Source organism: Girardinichthys multiradiatus, chromosome 6 (genome assembly GCF_021462225.1).
Source record: "Girardinichthys multiradiatus isolate DD_20200921_A chromosome 6, DD_fGirMul_XY1, whole genome shotgun sequence".
In the NCBI taxonomy this organism is placed as follows: Eukaryota; Metazoa; Chordata; class Actinopteri; order Cyprinodontiformes; family Goodeidae; genus Girardinichthys; species Girardinichthys multiradiatus.
In genome coordinates, this window is record NC_061799.1 from 9473256 (window position 1) to 9492929 (window position 19674).

Below are 19674 nucleotides of genomic sequence, written 5' to 3' on the forward strand. Positions count from 1 at the left end.
GCTGCAGAGAGTGGCGGCTGTTCTGTCAGCCGGCCAAACTGCGCATTACCATGTTGATGTGGTCCTCCTTCATATCGGGAAACTGCTTGACTCTGCGTCGTAGAGACAAGGTCTCTGCAGGGAATTCTCTGGAAACAGTTTGCCATACCATAGGGGGATCACACTCCTCAGCCTCCTGGTAAGGCCTATGTCAGGGTATTGGAGAGGAGAGTCCAGCTGATGGTCGGACCTCAGCTTCAGAAGGAGTAGTGTGGTTTTCATATCGGCTGTGGAACACTGAACCAGCTCTATACCCTCTTCAGGGTACTCAAAGGTTCATAGGAGTTTGCCTAACTGGTCCACATGTGTTTTGTGGACCTGGAGAAGGCATTCAACTGTGACCCTCGTGGTGCCCTGTGGGGTGTGCCCCAGGAGTACGGAGTTGGGGGCCCTTTATTAGGGGCCATCTGGTCTCGGTACAAGTGGAGCAGGAGTTTGGTCCACATTGCCGGCATTAAGTCGGACTTGTTCCCGGTACATGTTGGACTTCGGCAGGGCTGCTCTTTGTCACCGGTCCTGTTCACAACTTTTATGGACAGGATTTCTAGGCGAAGTTGAGGACCGGAGGAGGTCTGGTTTGGGAACTGGTGGATTTCATCTCTTCTTTTTGCAGATGAAATAGTCCTGCTGGCCCCCTCTAGCCAAGAGCTGCAACATGCACTGGGGTGGTTCGCAGCCGAGTGTGAAGCAGCTGGGATAAAGATCAGCTCCTCTAAGTCCAAGGCCGTTGTCCTCAACTGGAAAAGGGTGGTTAAAAAAAATCTCTTTCCACTCATTCTCACACTGACAGGGTTTGGAAAGTCAGTTGTACATTTTATCTGAACAGGAGACAATTGTATATTTCCCATATTTTTTGTTTCTATTTGTGTATCCTCCTTTTCTGTAGAGTTCATCTGTTTTTTTTTTTATTGCTGACATTTGACCCAGCATTAAAGGGGGATGGTGTGAGCTGGCTCGGCTCTTTTAAAGTGTCTCGGTGTCAGTTCGCAGTAAGAGAGTTGTTTTCCAGATGTCTTTCAGAATGCAGCCATATCTCTCCTCTGTGGAAATGACAGGCCTGGCTTCTTGGAACACATACCAACCCTTGCAGGTATGTAAACCACTGTTAGTGGTTCCATTTGTTTTAAATACTACAGTATAACCTGTGACTGAAAACATATGGTTTGTATATGTTTTTTTATTAATAACAACAAATGACCTGTGTCTCATCAACATTCAATGAGTAAACCTGATACAAGTTTTTACAGTGAATAATTTTCATCAATAACCATGACTATGGTAGACAAGTCTATGCATTGACAGTACAGCAAACATGGCTAGCATGCTGTAAGTAAAAAAAATCCTACAATAGTTATTCTCAATCCCTGTGCAAACTGTACTTTTGCATATATGTTTTGAATAATTTAGAGCATGCCTCCTAAAATGCATGCTCCATGATGTAAATGCTCAAAGTCAATAAACAATCTCTGTCAGAGCAAGATTTAAGAATGTATGTGAAGGTCTCAAAGAATCTGCCAACCAGAACCTTTAATGTCTTTTATTGAAATTTTAGTACTACACAAAGTAATGCATAGTTGGCAATTGGAAGGAAAAGGACAAGTAGTTATCAAATGTTTTACAAATAAAAATATGAAAGTGCTCCCTGAGTCAATACTTTCTAGAATAATTTTCTGCTGCAGTTACAACTGAACATTTTCTAGGATTTCGCTCTACCAGCTTTGGACATTTAGAGAATGAAATTTTTGCCCATTCTCCTTTGCAAAATAACTCTAGCTGAGTCAATTTAGATTAAAAAAATCAACTTTCAAGACAGATTCTTCCACAGATTCTTAATTGGAATTAGGCCTGGACTTTGACTGGGCCAGTTCATGCTAATCTGTTCCACCTGGGGTCATTGTTCTCCTGGAAGGTGTCCCCACTCTTTTGCAGCTTCGAATATCTTTTCTTCCAGGATTCTCCTGTGTTTAGTTCCATTATATCTCATTCCCCTGCTAAAATAAGCATCCCCACGGCCTGATGATGCTACCATGTTTCACAGTGGGGATAGTCTGTTAGGTTTCTGCCTCACAAAACGTGTTGTGCCTCAGCCATGTGATGAAACATGGAAAGAGACTGGTAAAAACTGAATTCCGAAATGCAATGAATTAATCTACTTTTAGTACAGCCCAGGAAGGAGGAATCACAGCTGGAATCCCTGTGATGTCATGGAGCCACTAACAAAACATCGAAGAATCCTTGGACACAAAGTTGACTATGATCTGATGTTAGTGTACCTGTCAGTCGAAGAACATTCAAAAGTTAAGCTATGATCTGCTTTATGTCCATCAAGCAAATCATGGGCATAACTAAAACAAGCTGCCTTTAACGTTTCTTTCTGAGCTTCTGCAGAAAGATTCCCCAAGAAGAGACTCAAATCACATCAAATGAAGTGGCTTCCTTCTTCTTCCACTGCCCTGAGAGAGGACAGAGTAGAAACCGCCAACATAGCATGCCTTCCTCATCAACTTTGCCACGCAACTTAACAATCTTTGATCCTTTTTCACTTCTGGTTAGCAGAACGGTTCACATAAGAGGTAGTGCTGGGGCAGAGAAAATTAGTTTAGGATAGAACAACCTAAATATTGTTTATTTCATTGTTTTTTGCTTTTGTTTGCTGTGGTATAAGTTAAACAAATTAAATGCTATTGGTTATTGAGCCAGGGCTGCACGGTGGCGCAGTTGGTAGCACTGTTGCCTTGCAGCAAGAAAGTCTAAAGGTTTCTGCACAGTGTTTCTGCATGGAGTTTGCATGTTCTCCCCGTGCATGCGTGGGTTCTCACCGGGTACTTCGGCTTCCTCCCACAGAGCAAAGATATGCCTGTTAGGTTAACTGGTTACTCTAAATTGCCCTTAGGTGTGAAGGAGTGTGTACTTGGTTTTTTGTCCTGTATGTGTCTGTGTTGCCCTGCGATGGACTGGTGACCTGTCCAGGGTGTACCCTGCCTCCCGCCCGTAGACTGCTGGAGATAGGTAATAGCCTCCCCGCGACCCACTATGGAATAAGCAGTATAGAAAATGACTGACTGACTGGCTATTGAGCCTTAACTTACGTTGTGTGTAAAGTTACAACAAACTTTATTTCAGCGAGTGGTTTAAACACGATCGGCTAAACTGTGCCACCGGTGCTCATATAAACATTAATATTTGTATTAGTGGTAATTCAAGCACATGTGAAAATAAAAGGGTTGCTAAATATGCTACTTTTCTTTATTAGCTAAAACCGCCACTGCTACTACTAGCGCCATGCAGGTCAAATATTTATATCTGGCTCATCGCCATCTTGTGAGAGTCCATCGTTGTTCCTCTCCACCATTTTATTAGTCTATTACATGGCCAGTTACCAACAAGAAGATCAATTGTCCAAAAAGGTTACCGATTTCTAATTCTGCAAATCACATTTTTAAAAATATTTATTAGAATAATTTTTTACCCTACCCTTCTGATTTGCAGTGTGACTCGTTGTTTGAACACATACCAATTCGTTTTAAAACTAATTTGGGTTCAGAGGTGATGCAGGGGTAAAAGGCGTGATCCACATTCAGAGGCTTCAGTCCTTGACACAGCCGTTGTGGGTTAGACTCCTGGCCCAGGTGACCTTAGCTGCATGTCTTTCACCCTCCCCACCCCTTTCCTGTCAACGTACTGTGAAAACAAATTGAAAAATAAAGGCCACTAGAGCCACAAAAAAACATTTAAAATTAATTTGACCTTGCTTGTTATTGTGTAGTTGAATTGTTTCTAGCCTAGTTAAAGAGTTTGTTTATGCAAATATGTTTGACTTGGAGTTGAAATGTTTTTCTTAATAAATTCTTATATTTTGGAGATAAGTTGTTGTGACTTTATTCCATATGTGTGCAGAGTTTGCTGTTATGAGAATGCCAGTGCTCAAATCACCCGCTCAAATCACCCCATTAATCTATTGTTTCATAATACCACGCCAAATTGGCTGTCATTCACAGAACAATACTTGACAGATCAAAAGATGTTTGTTTAAAAAGTAAATAACCAAACATAAATATATTATTGCCCAACAAATGTCTTGCATGTAGGCTAAAAGGTTACGTCTTTGTTTTATCTGACCAGACGACCTTTTTCAAGCTTTTTGCTGTGAAGCAAACTATAAATGGGACTTCTTATGCCTGTCTTTCAAAAATGAATATATTTTGGATGCGTTTCCATAAACCCATAATGTCCAGATTTGGGGACTGCGTTACCATTAGTTTTCCATCAATGATTCTGGTTCTCTGCAGCTCCTCCAGAGATATGCTGCCAAGTGGAGGCCTCAACCACCCATTAAGATTGTACCACCAATATTAATATTTTTAGTAAGGGGCGAGACAGAATAAAGTTAACTTACAGTTGTCCTTTGGACATGTTTGATATTTTCATTATTCTTGATACTTTTCCTTTTACTTATGGGCAGCCCTGACTTTTTAGACCTTGTAAAACCTCTAGTAGTAACGTTTTTATTTCAGTTTGACAACAGCAGCAAAACAGACTGAAAGCCTCCAAAGCAATAATTTTGCTCCTGTAAGGATAGATCCTCATATGGCTTTTTCTGGCTTTGTTAAACATTACCTTTTATTCAACACTAGATGTCCTCCTAAAGTCAGTTTAAATGCTCAGACAGATGTGAGGATCAGTTCAGTCCTCATGGAGAGCAAGGATGGGGTATCTGATAGAGGCAGTAAATTGATAGAAAAAGCTGCAGATTTTCTTCAGTGGATCTCTGCGAGTGTGAGAGACAAAGGCAGAGAGAGCGAGAATGATCAGTGTGTGGTGGGTTTGGTGGTTGCCATCTTTGGATAATTTGTTTCATAGGACTCGTCAGCAACACATCTGTCTTTCTCCTGCTGCTGCTCCTCCTCCATCCTGCTGTGTCTGATTCAGCACTTCAACACCTACACACAGAACCAAGAATAGAGTCAGGACTCCACACTGAGACCACATAGAGTCAAAAAAAAAAAAAAAAAAAAAACTGCCGGCACCTGCGACCACCCTGTAGCTGACCCATCACACCCTGTCCTGTCACCTGTTACAGAGAAATCCTCACTGCAGATGTTTGATGTTTGCTGAATGGTGAAATTGCAGACTGGGGATGCTGCACAGAGCTTGAAAAAGGCCATATGCCTTGCACATGGTATTAGATATGCATATTCTATGCGTTACATTAACGCTCAGCATGGACTCCTGCTTTACTTGCACTCTATATTTACTCTCACTCACTTAAAACTGTGCACATATATTTATATTATATTGTAGATATGTTTATACTGTTTAATTTGTATTGTATTGCACCGACTACGCCAAAACAAATTCCTTGTATGTCCAAAAACGTACTTGGCAATAAAGCTTTTCTGATTCTGATTCTGATATTTGGACACACAGCCAAAGGCTGCAAGGAGTACTGAGCAATTGCAAAAATAAAACAGCAGCGTGGTGGTGCAGTTGATAGCACTTTTGCCTTGCAGCAAGAAGGTCCTGGGTTCTTTCTGAATAGAGTTTGCATGTTCTCCCTGTGCATGCATGGGTTCTCTCCGGGAACTCCGGCTTCCTCCCACAGTCCAAAAGTATGACTGTTAGTCAGTTCATTTCATCATCTCTAGGTAAAAATCTAAAATACAGAGACCAAACCTGAACTGACCTTTTCCACAGTTAACAGAGATTGTCAAATGTCACCATTCGAAATGTATTTAACCTCTACCATGTTTATAAAAACAAATAAAGAAAAATTAGTATTCTTTTTAGAAAACACAATACTAACATAGAAAAGATAAACTTATTTAGTTTTTAATGTTTGTCACAAGTTTCATAATAAAAATGTTACGTGTTTTGCAGAGTGGGCTCCTGGGGGGTGGGGGTGCGGACTGATGCTGCCCAGGTCGCAATTTAAGCAAGATCCGCCACTGCATGTGCAACGTGCTTTTGTCATGAGCTCCAGCTCATTTTTTTGCATCGACACAAATGAACCAAGCTGATGGAGAACATGCAGTCATGCAGACCCACAGCTTAAGTATTCCAGGTGACCTTTATAACTAAACGCCAAATGTGCATGGATTTCCGACCCCATGTGTAAGAGTAGCCTTTCATTTTCTCTGGTACCCAGACCCCTCCAGTCGTGCTCCAGCTCACTCTAACGCGTGAGCTCCCTCTACCGCCCAACCCCTATATCCACCGTGCATTTGGATTCGGTTACATTGAGCGAAAGGATGGCAAGAAATGTGGTGGAACAATTAAGCCGCGCATTACGAGATGAAGCTGTGAGATTTTACGATGTGCGAATAGCTGGCATCAGAATAACTTCAACAAATCAATGAGATGCGAGACAACACGAAGGCATCTGGGGGTCAAGTTCATGGCAGCGGATGCGCGCTGCATTCAGGAGTAGCTGGCAGGATGAAGTGAGACTGCGCGCAGGAACGTGCCACGAGCAAACATTTGGATCTGACCTCGGTTGGAATCATTTCTGGGACAAACAACTCGGCCCTGGTACATCAATGAGGAATGTGAACGTGTCTGTCTCTGTCCAAACGGGGTTGATGAAGCCCTCGGTGGTGTCATGCGTCTTGCCCCGCAGCCAACAAGCGCGCAACCCTTGCGGCTCGTAGTGTTCCTAGTCCTCCTCGGCGCTGGTGTCGTGTGTTCTCCGGTTATCTCCGCCGGCTGCCCGGACAGCTGCGTGTGTGATGACCAGCTGGTGGTTCAGTGCGCCGGGCAGCACCTGACCACCTTCCCGGTCAACCTGCCGCTGGCGACGCGGCAGCTCATTATCTCCAACAACCGCATCGCGGAGCTGCCGCCTCTGACGCTCAACTACCTCTCCGACCTGGTGTACCTGGACTGCAGCAACAACACCCTGACGGAGATATCGGAATCCACTTTTGGGAACCTGCGCAAACTGGCCTACCTGGACCTCTCCTTCAACACCTTGCTCCGGATCGAGGACCGGACGTTCGGCCCGCTGGCGAGCCTGGTGATGTTGAGGATGACGGACAACCCGGGGCTCTCCGAGATCCACTCGGACGCCTTTTCGGAGAACGAGGCCCTTCAGGTGCTTGATGTGAGCCGGAACAACCTGACTGCGCTCAACATCACCTCCCTGATTGCCCTGCCCGCCCTACGCTCCGTGGGGCTTGGCGGAAACCCGTGGAGCTGCCAGTGCGACAACGAGGACCTTTGCCTGTGGGTCCACCTGGAGACCTTCAAGTTCCAAGGTCCTGTCAGCTTACTTTTTAAAAAAAATCCTGATGTCATGTGAGGAAGTCATCATTAATTACCAAACTAAAAGTGCCCAGAAAGTGTCTATGCTTCAGTTCTAGCTAATTATGACGCTAGTTATATAACCACAGACAAGAAAGCAATTAGACCTTAAAAATCACCAAAAGTAATTAAAATTTGAATTATCACGCACACATTTTGTTTTCCTCTTTATTGAAACAAATGAGTATTTGAGAGAAAACATATTTTATTGCAAATTAAAATTATGTACAATGATCTATCATAACCAAGATGGCAGTGTAAAAGTTTCCAGCCAAAGCACGCTGCAAATGAACCACAAACTTAAAAGCATTTTAGCAGGATTTCATGTGATAGACCAACACAGAATAGCACCTATGTCTAATACAGTGCCATTTACTCTGGTACCCCTAAATAAAACCTGTGCAACAGTTGCCTTTACAAGTCACCTAAGGGTCCGTCTGTGTTTGGAGTTTCCCGTGAGTGTAATGTTTACTAAGTTATTTGGCTGTATGGAATTTTATTTATGGCTGTCAAAGTAAAAGGGGCTGAACGCAAATGCATGCCAACACAAAGTATAGGCTACTTGTAAAGGGGAAGAAAAATGATACATGGTTTTAAGAATTATTTTGAATAAATGGAAAGTAGTTCTGTCCAGATCTTTAAATGAAGGTACACGACTCCAAAAACTTGCAATGGTGAAAGGCCAGCGCAGCTGATCTTCTTTAGTTTTCACTCATATAAATCTTAAAGGTGGGACGTTTATTTGTGATCAGCCACTTTGAGACAGTATACTCATACTGTTATAACCAAACCCTTCTTTAAACTTCTCCTCCACTTTCTCCCTGAACTGCCTGCTGTGTTCCTTGGTCCTCATGATGCTGTTTGTTCACTAATGTTCTCTAACCACCTCTTAGATTTATACTAAGACAGAATTATATACAGGTGTACCTTATTTACTAAATATATGACTTCTTAAGGCAGTGAATTGCATTGCTTTTATTTAGGGGTATCAAGGTAATGGGGTCTTGATGATAATGCCACACTTTTCAGAAAAACAACTAAGAAGGGGGAAGCAAAATAAAAAAAAAACCTGACCTAAAGTTAACATGCAACTGGCCGGTAATCAGTTTAGCTTTTGCACCTTTTGATACGACATCAGGACATGTGATTGTCCATTGGAATGAAAACATTGAGAGGATTTAATGGACTTCTGAAATATTGCTTAGCAGTGCAAAAAGCTTTTGTAAAGGATAAAAAAAAAACACCAAAAGATTTACTTTAAAAAGAACTGTGCTGTAACTCCACCAGAAAATAACCACTCTGGTCATGCACATGCTGAAGCCATGCTGAAGCTATTTCTTTCGCCTCACATCACCCGGCAACATCTGCAACTGTAGTATCTGTATTATTTCACACAAGTAAAATACACAGGTCAATAGCTTGCAGAAGAACGGCTATTGTTTTTATTGTCACAATGAAAAGAAAGTGCCCATTATTTCAGTTTAGATTTAGACATATGACACAATAACAACAATAAAAATCTTCTGGTCCAGGTCTTGAAAATTAAACAAATATGCAAAACATTGTGCTGAAAAACAGCTAAAATATGAAGAAATAGCCTTATGGCTTTCATAGGAGTTCATGTGTCATGGTTTTGAGTTGTTTGGATTTTGATTTTCCTGGGGGCTTTTGTTTTCATTAATTCATTTGGTGTGATGCTCCTTAGGTCTATTCTTTAGTCATTTCCTTATGCTTATTATTGTCAGTTGTTTTCTTATTTGTTCATCCTTGTGTACTTTTAGGTTAGTTCAGTTAGCTCTCTGTCAGATATCTTCCCTCTGTGTTTCTACTCTTCTCGATCTGGTTAATTAGTTCTTCCTCCTTCAGCTGCTCTTCCTTCTCTCTGCCACAGCTGCTACTCATTACCTCTGATTAGCTCATCTGGTTTGCCTGTCATTTGTCCACCCTGCTTCAGTATATATACTCACCGGTTCTCTTTGTTCCCCAATGGATCCTTCTGTTACTGGGCATTCTGCTATCCGTTGTCATGTTCCCCATGTCTCCTGTTGACCTGCCTGCATTTGCTGGTTTACATCCCTTGGGCTCTTCATATACATCTTGTAATTTTTTTTTTCTTCTTTCTTACCTCAGTCAGTTGGGTACTTTTAACTGAAACATGACATAAGGTGGTAAATAGAAGCCATGTGCTGGCAGTTAAATATATTCATTAACTTACATACACCTTTAAAAGCTGTGTGTGAAAGATGATTAATGGAAAACATTCAGGACAGTTTTGAATTGTCAACATGCTTCAGCACAATGCTTAGAAAAATGAGACATCAATCAGTATGATATTTAAAGTTATGCCAAAATCAGATCATGCTAAAGAAAAATGATCCTTAACCCAGCAGCAAGTCTACAACTAAACTGCTGAAAAAAACAAAAAAGGGTCTTACAATGCTCCAGTTAAACTCCAGAACTAAAACTGACTGAAATGTCAAACCATGAGAGAGCTGTGCATAAACTGATCCATATACAGTGCCTTAAAAAAGTCTTCATACTTTCATAAATGAATTAATTCATACTTTCGGGGCTGACACTTTGTCATGTTACAACCTACAGACTTCAAGGAAGTAGCACATAATTGTATAGTGGATTGAAAAATGTACATGGTTGTTCAGAATCTTTTTAAAAATTCAACTCAGTTTATTTATATAGTGCCAATTCTCAACACGTCATATCAAGGTACTTTAAAATAAAAAAGAAGTCAATTCAATTGAATCAGACAGCATCCAAGTCAGGTACATACACTCTATTTAATCTAAGTTATCAAATGCAGTCAGATTCAGTTTATTATTCAAATTGGTTTAAAATATTTTCTATCTAAGGAAACCCAGCAGATTGCATCAAGTCACTGACTTGCAGCTTTCACTCCTCCTGGATGAAAATGTAGCAACAGTGGACAGTTACTTGCATTGACTTTGCAGCAAACCCTCATACTGAGCATGCATGTAGCGACAGTGAAAAGAAAAACTCCCTTTTGACTGGAAGAAACATTCAGCAGTACCATAACCAGGCTCAGTGTGAGGGGCCATCTGCCATGACTGACTGGGGGTTTGAAAGCACAGAGCACACACAAACAAGAACACAGAAACACTGATCCAGGAGTACTTTCTATATTAAAAAAAGTAAAAAAGTCAAAGGCAGTTGTAGCTTTAGTGGCTTTATCTAGGAGAGAAAAACAGCTAAGCAGATAAACCAGGTGTAGCTTTTAGGAAAAGAAAAAACAGAGAGAACATAAAGATAAAAGCTGAAATAACAGCAAATAACACAAAATTGGAGAGTATTATGAGAATATAGCAAAGTGAGGAAAATTGGTTATGTCCTCCAGCAGCCTAAGCCTATTGCAGCATAACTACAGGGGTTGGACAATGAAACTGAAACACCTGTCATTTTAGTGTGGGAGGTTTCATGGCTAAATTGGACCAGCCTGGTAGCCAGTCTTCATTGATTGCACCAGTAAGAGCAGAGTGTGAACGTTCAATTAGCAGGGTAAGAGCACAGTTTTGCTCAAAATATTGAAATGCACACAACATTATGGGTGACATACCAGAGTTCAAAAGAGGACAAATTGTTGGTGCACGTCTTGCTGGCGCATCTGTGACCAAGACAGCAAGTCTTTGTGATGTATCAAGAGCCACGGTATCCAGGGTAATGTCAGCATACCACCAAGAAGGACCAACCACATCCAACAGGATTAACTGTGGACGCAAGAGGAAGCTGTCTGAAAGGGATGTTCGGGTTCTAACCCGGATTGTATCCAAAAAACATAAAACCACGACTGCCCAAATCACGGCAGAATTAAATGTGCACCTCAACTCTCCTGTTTCCATCAGAACTGTCCGTTGGGAGCTCCACAGGGTCAATATACACGGCCGGGCTGCTATAGCCAAACCTTTGGTCACTCATGTCAATGCCAAACGTCGGTTTCAATGGTGCAAGGAGCACAAATCTTGGGCTGTGGTCAATGTGAAACATGTTTTGTTCTCTGATGAGTCCACCTTTACTGTATTTGCCCACATCTGGGAGAGTTACGGTGTGTTGAAGCCCCAAAGAAGCGTACCACCCAGTCTGTTGCATGCCCAGAGTGAAGCATGGGGGTGGATCAGTGATGGTTTGGGCTGCCATATCATGGCATTCCCTTGGCCCAATACTTGTGCTAGATGGGCGCGTCACTGCCAAGGACTACCGAACCATTCTTGAGGACCATGTGCATCCAATGGTTCAAACATTGTATCCTGAAGGCAGTGCCGTGTATCAGGATGACAATGCACCAATACACACAGCAAGACTGGTGAAAGATTGGTTTGATGAACATGAAAGTGAAATTGAACATCTCCCATGGCCTGCACAGTCACCAGATCTAAATATTATTGAGCCACTTTGGGGTGTTTTGGAGGAGCGAGTCAGGAAACGTTTTCCTCCACCAGTATCACGTAGTGACCTGGCCACTATCCTGCAAGAAGAATGCCTTAAAATCCCTCTGACCACTGTGCAGGACTTGTATATGTCATTCCCAAGACGAATTGACGCTGTATTGGCTGCAAAAGGAGGCCCTACACCATACTAATAAATTATTGTGGTCTAAAACCAGGTGTTCCAGTTTCATTGTCCAACCCCTGTACATAGATAGTCTAGGATAATCTAAGCCACTCTAACTATAAGCTTTATCAAAAAGGAAAGTTTTAAGCCTAGCCATAAAAGTAGACAGGGTGTCTACCTCACGGACTAAAACTGGGAGCTGGTTCTACAGGAGACTGATAACTAAAAGATCTGCCTCCCATTCTAGTTCTGGAGACTCTAGGAACCACCAGTAAACCTGCAGTCTGGGAACAAAGTGCTTTGTTAGGAACATATGGAACAATCAGATCTCTGATGTATGATGGAGCTTGATCATTAAGGGCTTTATATGTGAGGAGGAGAATTTTAAATTCTATTCTGGATTTAACAGGGAAGCTAAAATAGGAGAAATATGATCTCTCTTTTTAATTTTCACCAGAACTCATGCTGCAGCATTTTGATCAGCAAAAATGAGTGTAGTGCATATGTATGCGGCCAGGCTTTCTCTGACACCCTTAAATAAAGTCCTATTCAACTAAGTGCCTTCAAGAATCTTCTAATCAGTAAAAAGAGTAACCTAATTATGTGCCTTTTGAATATGGTGGTATTGGATTTTACATAGCAGTATCAGAAAAATGGGGCATAATAAAAATGTGGGATCTTTGAGATTTGGAAGAAAATAAATGTGAAAACCAGGTATTTTTTTCCTTCCAGTTTAAAATGGTCTGCTACTGTGTGCTGGCCTATCCCATAAAATTCCAATAAACCTAAGTGAAGCTGGTGGTTGTAAAGTGACAAAATGTAGAGAAGTTCAACGAGTGCCATTCATTCTGCAAGGCACTGAAACCCTTAACAAACAAAACAAGAAGAATGGGTCAGAATTGCTGGGCTGTAATTGAATTGTTACAAATGCTTTTGTTGCATTGAGGCTTAGTGCTTCTTAAATAAGTAATGACACAATGTAATATTTAATTTGAGGTTTTATTAAGTTAATTTTATGACCTGAGGAAGGACCACCAACCTTTGAATAAGCCTCGCATTCATCTTTTCTACCACGACATTGAGCATACACAAGTAACCAGTGCTGTGCTACAAACAGTTCTGTGAAACAGTTCAGTGAAAATCCGAACCACTGTGAGACTACTGTAGAAATGACAAAGTGGGCGAAAACAGATTGTAGGAAAAATTAGAGCCTTACATTTTTCTTCTATAGACTCAAGCTCATAAATTAAACTTGGCCTGTTGCAGTTTTGAATGAAAACAAGACAGTCTTTTATCCAGAAATGACAAATTGATCTGTATTCCATTCAGCTGTTGAGATGCTGCAGGTGTGATTAATGAATCATGGTTTCCCCATCAAATATTGATCCCCTCTATTATTTGGCTGCCAACTTGAAAAATGTCTTTGATACTTAGTGAAATGTCTTACTTTGAGTTATGCTCTTGGATTGGTGTGGATGTGTCACTATGCAAAAGGGCAGCTGCTATTTATAGTGTGTCTTACTGAGCAAGAAGCCAGTCATATTTCTAACACCATGGGTGTAATACAATTGCTACGCTCACTGAATGGCATCCCCTTCTCCTCCTTCTCCCACACGTGCATGCCATATAGTTTGCCACGGTCCCTGGGAAGCTTGGGCTGAGGGAGATGTCCTATTTTTCCTGCTGCTCGTCGCCTTTTGTCTCGTCTAATTTGGATTGTGGCCTCTTCCAGTGACAGCTGCCAGGAAAGGAGAATCCAAACACTCAGAAAGACACCTTCTTTGGCCCTGCATGCAAAATCTGTCCATCTTTTAAAGAAGAGAAAAGTACAGCCAAAACAGTACAACTGCCCTTAAACCACCTCTTACACCATGTTAGAAATACACACAATCTGTTTGAATTATGGATTCAGGCACACATGAAGCACACTTTTTATGCTTGCTTTGATGGGCTGTGAAGCGTTTTGGAGCTGGATGCTTTCCAGCTGCACGCTGTCTCTCCAAGGTACTGATATATGTCATCTGGATCTCACCTGGTTTAGGATGGGGGCATGCTTGTCTCCTTAGTTTAGGAAATCAGCAACACCAAGCAAACACGAAACAGAGATAGAAAGAGCGAGAGAAAAAAAGCCTCAGGAAAAGAACCAACAGATTTTCCTCTGTCTCGCCTTCCTGGCTACATTAGCACTCTGTCAGTTGTTATATAAGGGTAACGTCTCAAAATAGAGCATATTGTGAATAGGGAAGAAGAGAAGGAAAGTCCTGTTCTTTGATGCCAGTCCCCTTTAGGGGTAAGGTGGGTGAGACCATAAGGGTTTCCTTCCTGCCTGTAAGACACGTGGAGAGTAGATGTGCATACTTCAGCCAACAATGTTGGGATGGAAGGATGAAGCTTGACTCTCATGGTGTGATACTATGCACAGACACGATATGCAGAAAGGATAGGTGTCTGCATGGGGATGGAAAGAGAGTGCACTTGTATGAAGCCCGATTCTAACAGCATATTGTATGAAGAGAAAGCAGCAGCTGCCTCTGAGAGGATCGAAACAGTCTTTGAATTTCCTGCAGCACATCTGAGCCAAACAGACACTACAAGCTAACTTGAATCATAGAAAGCTTCTTTGAGGATAACTACAGAAATTTAGACATTCAATTTTTGAAATGTTAGAAAATATCTATTTTCGTTTTTCCTGTAAAGTTGAGCTGTCAAGTCACTTGATTAAGGGTTAAAGTATGTAGCCTATCAGTTCTTATGAAGAAACACTCCCTTATAACTTGAGTCAATGTTTTTCCATTACAACTCAGAGTGCATGACAAGCAGCAAGCAAACCACAATAGAAGTTTACTACTCTAGATTTTTTATTTGTATAATGTACTACTCAACGTCCACACCGTCTCTGGGATTCCAGTCAAAAATGCAGTAATGTATTTGTGCGCCAGCAGGTGGTGATAATGTTAATTATAACCACATCAAAATTCAAAAGAAGAAGAGCCTGAGAATAACTAGTGCAGTGCTATGCTAAAAATCTTCCAGATTACCTCAGGCCCTGTCCCAAAACTCGCACTTCCACCCTTCTGTCCCTGAATTGCGCATTCCCGTTGGTGGGTTTGAGTGCGTATTGTGTCCCAATTCTCCTGAGTGGAAGTATATTACCCACAATTCACTGCTGCAGATGACATTCTGAGCAAAAACCAATCACAACCGTCAACGTAACCAGCCATCAAATCAGAATAATAAGAACTGCGTAAACTTTAGACAGCAAGCCGACAAATATATTTTTTTACTGGTTTTCCAGGCTCAACATTGTAAGATATCACTGGGTTCAGAGTGAGACTGGGCAGTCAGTAGGCCATAACACTGAAGTTACCTTTCAAACAAACACTGGCGTGGCGAGAGTCTGGTGTATAAGCCTCCTTCGCTTCCTGCACTTTCTTCTCCTCAAAACAATTGCTTGTTGGAGTTATAAATAGTTATTTTAGCAGCAAGACTGTGAAAACAGCGCTGGTTCCCGCCCTTTTTGATGTTGCAGTTACGGTGCAGAGGTGCAAGTCGATGACGGAACCCCTACTGTCCCAATTCTCCAATTTTGCACGCTTGTAACCTGCGCACTTCAACCCCTACATGCACTTGTACAAAGTAGACACTTCATAGAGGGGCGTAGGGTGTAGTGTGGGAATTGGGGCAGGGCCAGTGTCTGAGGCCCAATTCCTGTCCCAATTCCTCTCTAATGAGCTGCCCAAATACAGATAACATATTAAGTGTCCCACCAGAGACAAAAACACACTGGACCTTTGTTACACAGCTCTAAAGGACTCATATCATGCTGTTACCAGGGCTGCTCTGGGTTTTTCGAATCATTGTCTAATCCACCTCATCCCAACCTAGAGACAGAGATTAAGAGCTTCCAAACCCAAGGTTCACACTGTTAAAAAGTGGACTGAGGAATCAAAGCAGATGCTACAAGCCTGCTTTGAATGCACAGACTGGACTGGTTTTGAAACCTCAGCCACTGATGTAAACCAACTAACTGATGTGGTGATACATCAGTTTCTGTGAGGACATGTGTGTGCAGACCAAGACCTTCTGCACCATTGGGAAAAACAAGCCATTGTTTACTCCACATCTCAAGAATCTGGGTAGGGACAAGGAAGAAGCTCCCAGCAGTGGAGATTGGGCACTAACAAAGGAGATCAAAGCAGCCAAGAGAAGCTACAGTGAGAAGCTATAGAACAGCCTTTCTACTGGTGACACTTCGGCTGTATGGACCAGTCTGAGAAACCTGACTGCCTATGGGGTTGTTTGGTTTTTGGTTTCTGGGTTTTTCTCATATTTCTCTCACAGTTTTTGAATCATGCTTCTGTTTATTATTTTTCTGGTCATGTTTTAGACTTGTTCATGTTTTGTCAAGTTTGGTTTTTGGTACTGGTCATGCTTTAGTTTTTTTTTGTATTCAACAGTCTCTGTTCGTGCTCCAGTCACGTTCTGTTCTGTCTGTTAATTATCTTTATCCGGTTCAACTGCTCCAAACTAATCTGTCTCCTAGCTCGACCTGGTTTACTCTCTATATATTCACTCCTGTTCAGTTGTTCATCGCGGAAACATTATTCAGATGATGCTCCTGTCCTGTAGTCATGCCACGTCTGTCTCGCCAGCCTGGCCAAGTCTGTTTATTGCCTGTTCTGCCTGTTTGTTGTTTTGTTCCTGCCTCTTCTTAGAGTGAATTTTTGTCAAATACATTTTTTACTTACCGACATGCTGCCTTCTGGTCTGCATTCTGGGGTCCTTTATCTCGCTAGCCATAACACCACTCATTGTGAACAGAGTCGTCTCCTGGCCAACCGTCTGAATGGCTTCTACTGCAGACATGACAAGAAGCCATTCACACCTCAAACCATCTCCTCCACATCCCATTCAGGAACAAATTCCTCCCATAAAGTAACGAACCCCTTTACCTTCAGATCCTCTGCCTGCACTAAAGATCTCCGAGGAAGATGTAAACAGGCTCTTTCAGCGCATGAAAACAAAGAAAGCTGGAGGACCTGATAACGTCTCCCCATCATGCCTGAAAGCCTGTGCAAATCAACTCGCTCCGATCTTCACCCGGATCTTCAACAAGTCAGTGGAGAAGTGTGAGGTCCCCTCCTGCCTCAAACAATCCACCACCATCCCGGAGCCCAAGAAACCCACCATTTTAGGATTAAATGACTACAGGCCTGTAGCCCTGACGTCTGTGGTCATGAAATCCTTTTAGCGGCTGGTGTTGAAGCACCTGAAAGACATCACAGGCCCCTTGCTGGACCCCCTGCAATTTGCTTACCGAGCAAACAGGTCGGCAGATGATGCTGTTAACTTAGGTCTACACTTCATCCTGCAACACCTCGACCACCCAGGGACGTACGCCAGGATCCTGTTTGTAGACTTCAGCTCGGCCTTCAACACCATCATACCAGACATCCTCCACCAGAAGCTCACCCAGCTCAACGTCCCAGCCTCCACCTGTCAGTGGATCATCAGCTTCCTGACGGACCGACAGCAGCAGGTGAGACTGGGGAGCATCTTCTCCCGAACTAGATCAATAGGTACTGGTGCCCCCCAGGGTGTGTTCTATCCCCACTCCTCTTCTCCCTGTACACAAATGACTGCACCTCATCGGACTCGTCCGTGAAACTCCTTAAGTTTGCAGATGACACCACTGTCATTGGTCTGATCCAGGACGGTGATGAGTCTGCATACAGACAGCAGGTGGATCGGCTGGTACACTGGTGCGGTCAGAACTACCTTGAACTCAACCCACTCAAGACTGTGGAAATGGTGGTGGACTTTCGGAGAACACCACCCCCATACACCCCCCTCACCATCCTCAACAACACTGTAGCGGCCGTGGACCACTTCAGGTTCTTAGGAACCACCATCTCTGAGGACTTGAGATGGTCTTCACACATAGACACTGTTCGAAAGAAGGCCCAGCAGAGACTGTACTTCCTGAGGCAACTCAAGAAGTTCAACCTTCCACAGGAGCTGCTGGTCATCTTCTACACTGCCATCATTCAGTCTGTCCTGTCTTCATCCATCTCAGTGTGGTTTGGCTCATCCACAAAACAGGACAGGTCCAGACTGCAACGAATAATCAGGAATGCAGAGAGAATAATCAGGGCTGACCTTCCCTCCATCCAGGACTTATACAGGTCTAGGGTCAGAAAAAGAGCTGCAAAAATCTCTGCAGACCCCACACACCCTGCACATAAACTGTTCAGAGCTTTACCTTCAGGCCACTGCTACAGAGCACTGTTTACTAAAACCATCCGCCACAGAGACAGTTTCTTCCCCCAGGCTGTTTCTCTGTTGAACATTCAATAGAATACAATGTGTATATTGTACATTGTAAATATGTATATTCTGTAATGCAAAAACAAAACCAAAGAGCAAAGTGTACCGGAGTCCAATTCCTTGTTTGTATGTACGAAATTGGCAATAAAGCTGATTCTGATTAAGCAGGAGGCTGCCAGCACTTCAATGCGAGAGTGTTTTGCCACCAGTGGTACAAACTCGAGCCACACTTTAAGTCTCTGCCTCGTTCTTCGACCTTCGATTAACTTTGTTTTTGCTCTTCTGCAGATTTTGAAAGCCTATGCTTTGGCTCTATGTCACTGAGTTTCTGAATTTGTTTTTTGGAAGCTATTCTGGATGATCAATCCTGTCTACGCTTTGAGGATTGCATATCCTATCTTCTGTCTACGCTTGGATTCGCATCAAGCTGGCATTATCCGTACTCATCCATTCTCTTCACTTCTCTCCCTACAGTGAGATTCTCGTCGGTTTCGTTACTGTTTATGTTTTTTCAATAAAACAGTCTTTATTTTACTTTCTTCTCCTGAGTGTTCTCTGTATGTGGGTCAGAGCTATTTCAAATATGACAGTTACCCTTTGTCCTATAGCACCCTATATGTTTGCCTGTGTATCAAAATGTAAATGATAATAAATAAATGTCATAGCCAATGTTACTATACCTACAATAATCATTACACAGTTTATTTTAGCCAGATCAATGCTATAATTGTTGTTTTTCATTATAAATAAAAGCAATTAAATCTTATTATACATTTAAGTTTTTGATATGGTGGAAACCGTTATATTTTTACCCAAAGTTATCATTCCATTAGATTTTCATACCAGGAGAATCTCATACCAGCCTCACGAGTTGTCATGATCGCTCCCCTTTTGGGGTCTGACTCCAGTAATGAGCACATTGACTAGTGTCCATTTACTGATGAACTGAGTGATCTGTCTGATGCGCCGTCTGGCATCTTCCATCATGCAGTGTGACACGAGTTGCCATCGTATCGAGCATGCACAATGTGACATGTTTCAGTCCAGCAGGATTTTTGGAATCGAACAATGTATGTTGCGCTTTTGTTTTCTGTGAGCACAATAGGGCAACTCAAGAACTACTTCCTTTCTTACTCCAAAATAAAGTCTCAAATATAGATACAATAGGGCAGTGAATTGTTTCACAAGAGCCATATTGCCAGACCAAGGTCAAGAGGAGACCCACTGTCAGGGCAATTTGCCAAGTCACTGACATGAATAGACCGTTTTACATAAATACTGGCTACCCCACAATTAAAAACAGCACAGTCAATACATTTTCAATTAAACTTCAATTGAAAATTAATCCCAACATGTTCCATCCAGATTGAAACAGAACACACTTTAATTATTAAAGTGTGTTCTGTTGGCATGCATGTCCTTAACCTT

General features: G+C 42.3%; 1 protein-coding gene across 1 annotated transcript in view; it reads left to right on the forward strand.

Annotated features, from left to right (window-relative positions):
* The first annotated feature begins 5956 nt into the window (after positions 1-5956).
* The window catches only part of LOC124869474 (leucine-rich repeat-containing protein 52-like), a 29675-nt gene continuing 15957 nt past the window's right edge, over positions 5957-19674 (forward strand). Inside the window, exon 1 of the mRNA XM_047367331.1 lies at positions 5957-7292. Coding sequence (XP_047223287.1) covers positions 6638-7292 — 655 coding nt within the window. The 5' untranslated portion in view covers positions 5957-6637. The remainder of the gene's footprint in view (positions 7293-19674) is intronic.